The sequence below is a fragment of the Octodon degus genome, unplaced genomic scaffold (genome assembly GCF_000260255.1).
Source record: "Octodon degus isolate 3935 unplaced genomic scaffold, OctDeg1.0 scaffold00146, whole genome shotgun sequence".
Classification (NCBI taxonomy): domain Eukaryota; kingdom Metazoa; phylum Chordata; class Mammalia; order Rodentia; family Octodontidae; genus Octodon; species Octodon degus.
The window spans coordinates 4481334-4483992 of NW_004524722.1; the positions used below are offsets into that span (position 1 = coordinate 4481334).

Here is a 2659-nt window from a genome sequence, read left to right on the forward strand (position 1 = left end):
TACTTGGATGGCTGCGACAAATCCTAGTCTGATGCTTTATATGTCATTGACATGTAGTGAAATAGTGTGTGTGTGTGTGTGTGTGTGTGTGTGTGTGTCTGTCTGTCTGTCTGTGTGTGTGTATGTGAGGCGTCTGATTCCCTTGGACTCTTTTCATTGATGCACACATGCACCTTCCTAAGAACAAGTATATAGATTCAAGTATAGGCGACTGTTTACCTGAATGACTTTATGTGTTACAAACTGAGGTCTCAGTCATAGAGGCCCTTGTAGTAGGCACCCTCTGCAGCACGTGTGCAGAGTCATCCTTCTCACCGAGCGCAGCTCACCTTCCCGCATTGCAGGTGCTTTAGTATCTTCTCTCTAATCTCCTTCATCTTGACACTGTAGAGGACAGGGTTTATCAGGGAGGGCAGCAGGAAGTGGACATAGGAGAGAAGAGTGTGTGCGGGCTGAGGGAGCGGCAGCCTGAGCCAGTTGACCAAGGCCAAGAGAATCATAGGGCTGTAGAAGAGGAGCACAGCAGAGAGGTGAGCGGCACAGGTCTGAGCAGCCTTCCAGCGATCCTCACTGGATGCCACACTGTGCAGCGCCCTGGCAATCAGGCCATAAGAGAAGAAAATAAGCAGGGGGTCTAAAGTCATAGCTGACAGGACCACTACGAAGCTGTAGAACGTGCCCCGAGCTCCTGGGCAAGCCAGACGGGCCATATCTGGATGCAGGCAATAAGAATGAGTCAGGATCTGTGGGTGGCAATATGGCATGTGGGCCAGCAGAAAGGGCAAAGGCAAGTGGATACCCAGGCATCGGAAAGCAATGGCCAAACCGATCCTGCTGACTACACCATTGGTGAGGATTGCTGGGTAGTGGAGTGGGCGGCAGATGGCCAGTGCCCGATCAAAGGCCATGGCCAGCAGGACGGAGGATTCCATGACAGAAAAGACATGGACAAAGAACATCTGTAAGAGGCAGGCTGAGGCAGGAATAGCACGAACATTAGCAAGGGCCAGGCCCAGCAAGGTGGGCATTAGGGCTGTGGTCAAACCAACATCTGATATACTGAGCAGGAACAGGAAGAAATGCATTGGACGATGGAGCGAGGGCTCCAGGGCAATGATCCAAAGGATAGTACCGTTGCCCACAGCAGAGAGGAGGTAGACAGTGGCCAAAGGTATTGTCCACCAGGATGGTGCAGCTGATAGGCCTGGCATGCCCATCAGCAGGAAGGTGGGAGCCATTGTGGTGCTGCTGTTGGGAGCTGCCTGGGTGAGAAGTGTTGACATAGTTCAGCATAGTAACTTGAACTCTGGAACCTGAAAATTAATTAAGGATGTTTACTTACTCCTGTGACATATTTATATGATGATTTCTATAATAACCTGATTCTCCTCTCTCCTCTCCATGCATACGTATACAGGCACATTCCTTCCCTGTGAACAAACACATCCTTTCTAAATGTTATGCCACATACATCCTTGACTTGGAGCTTTTTCCACAAGTCATAGATCTCTTTCTCTCCCAGAACTGTTTTTCCATAGTCCATTAATCCTGTTTCTTTCTGTGGTGTTTTTTTTTTTTTTTCTTCTTAGTTTAACTTTCCTTATCTAACAGATATTAGAGGAAAAGTTTATATTCCCAAATTCTCTCCACCCCATGCAATTTGTCTTCTGAGTTACATTTGATCCCACTTTATTTTATTTTATTTTATGCAGAACTGGGGATTGAACTCAGGCCCTTGTGCTTGCCAGGGAGTGCTTATTCTACTGAGCCATCTCCTTGGCCCCACTGATCCCACTTTAATTATTCTCTTTAAAGTGTCTTGGTACCTTGTTCCTAATTACCGATGGATCATTAGTTGGCCTTTTTTCTTTGCCTCAGAAATCTCTTCCATTGTCATGGTAACAACTAAAATCTACAAGATGAGGAAGCAAAAATGCATCCCCACGCCTTTGTATGTTTATTTCTCCTTGGAATTCTCTATTTGAATGTTCCCCATGTGTCTTAACTTGAAATAACTTGAAGCAGGTCTTTGCATATGCATTTTAAAATATCTCCTGCTTCCTCAGTTAGAAGGCTGTTGTGGGGAAATTACAATGATTGGAAAAAAGGAAGACATCTTGTCTTCCCAGGTCAGTTGGTGGCATTAACACTGAGTGACTGCCCAAAGCAAAGCCTCAGGAATAGCTAGACTACTCATATAATATTCAAATACTTCTTTAACTTCAGGATTGGATGCACACTAAAGTGATTTTCCCAGCTAAATGCTTACTGCCCTAGGGTTGCAATCCTTTCAGTGGCCAGCCACTGGTCAGCAGCCACTAGGGCATAGAAGGGCATTCTGTCTGAAAGGAAGTGAACCAGACGGTAAGAGGAACTAACTGAAGACATGAAGAGTGCTGAAATTAGTAAATAGGTAGGTAAATGCCAAGGCCTCTATAAATATGTTTTGATAAATGTCTTTGAATTTACTCACACATACATAAACACAGAGATGCTTCTTGAGATTGATGAGGTTCATTCTAATAATGTTATCATAAGAGGGAGAGGAAGAGGAAAGGGGAGGGGGAAGGGGTTAGGGAGAGAGAAGGAGGAGAGGAGAGGAGAGGAGAGGAGAGGAGAGGAGAGAGAGAGAGAGAGAGAGAGAGAGAGAGAGAGAGAG

The 2659-nt window shown here is 45.8% G+C and overlaps 1 protein-coding gene across 1 annotated transcript; it reads right to left on the bottom strand.

The window, feature by feature from the left end:
- Positions 1–311: 311 nt before the first annotated feature.
- Positions 312–1283, bottom strand: LOC101566894 (olfactory receptor 51S1). Its single transcript, XM_004641981.1, has one exon. The coding sequence runs from the start codon at positions 1281–1283 to the stop codon at positions 312–314; it is 972 nt and encodes a 323-aa protein (XP_004642038.1).
- Between the last annotated feature and the right edge of the window lie 1376 nt (positions 1284–2659).

Coding starts and splice junctions, on each gene's coding strand:
- LOC101566894 (XM_004641981.1), bottom strand. CDS start 1,283: ATGTCAACACTTCTCACCCAGGCAGCTCCCAACAGCAGCACCACAATG.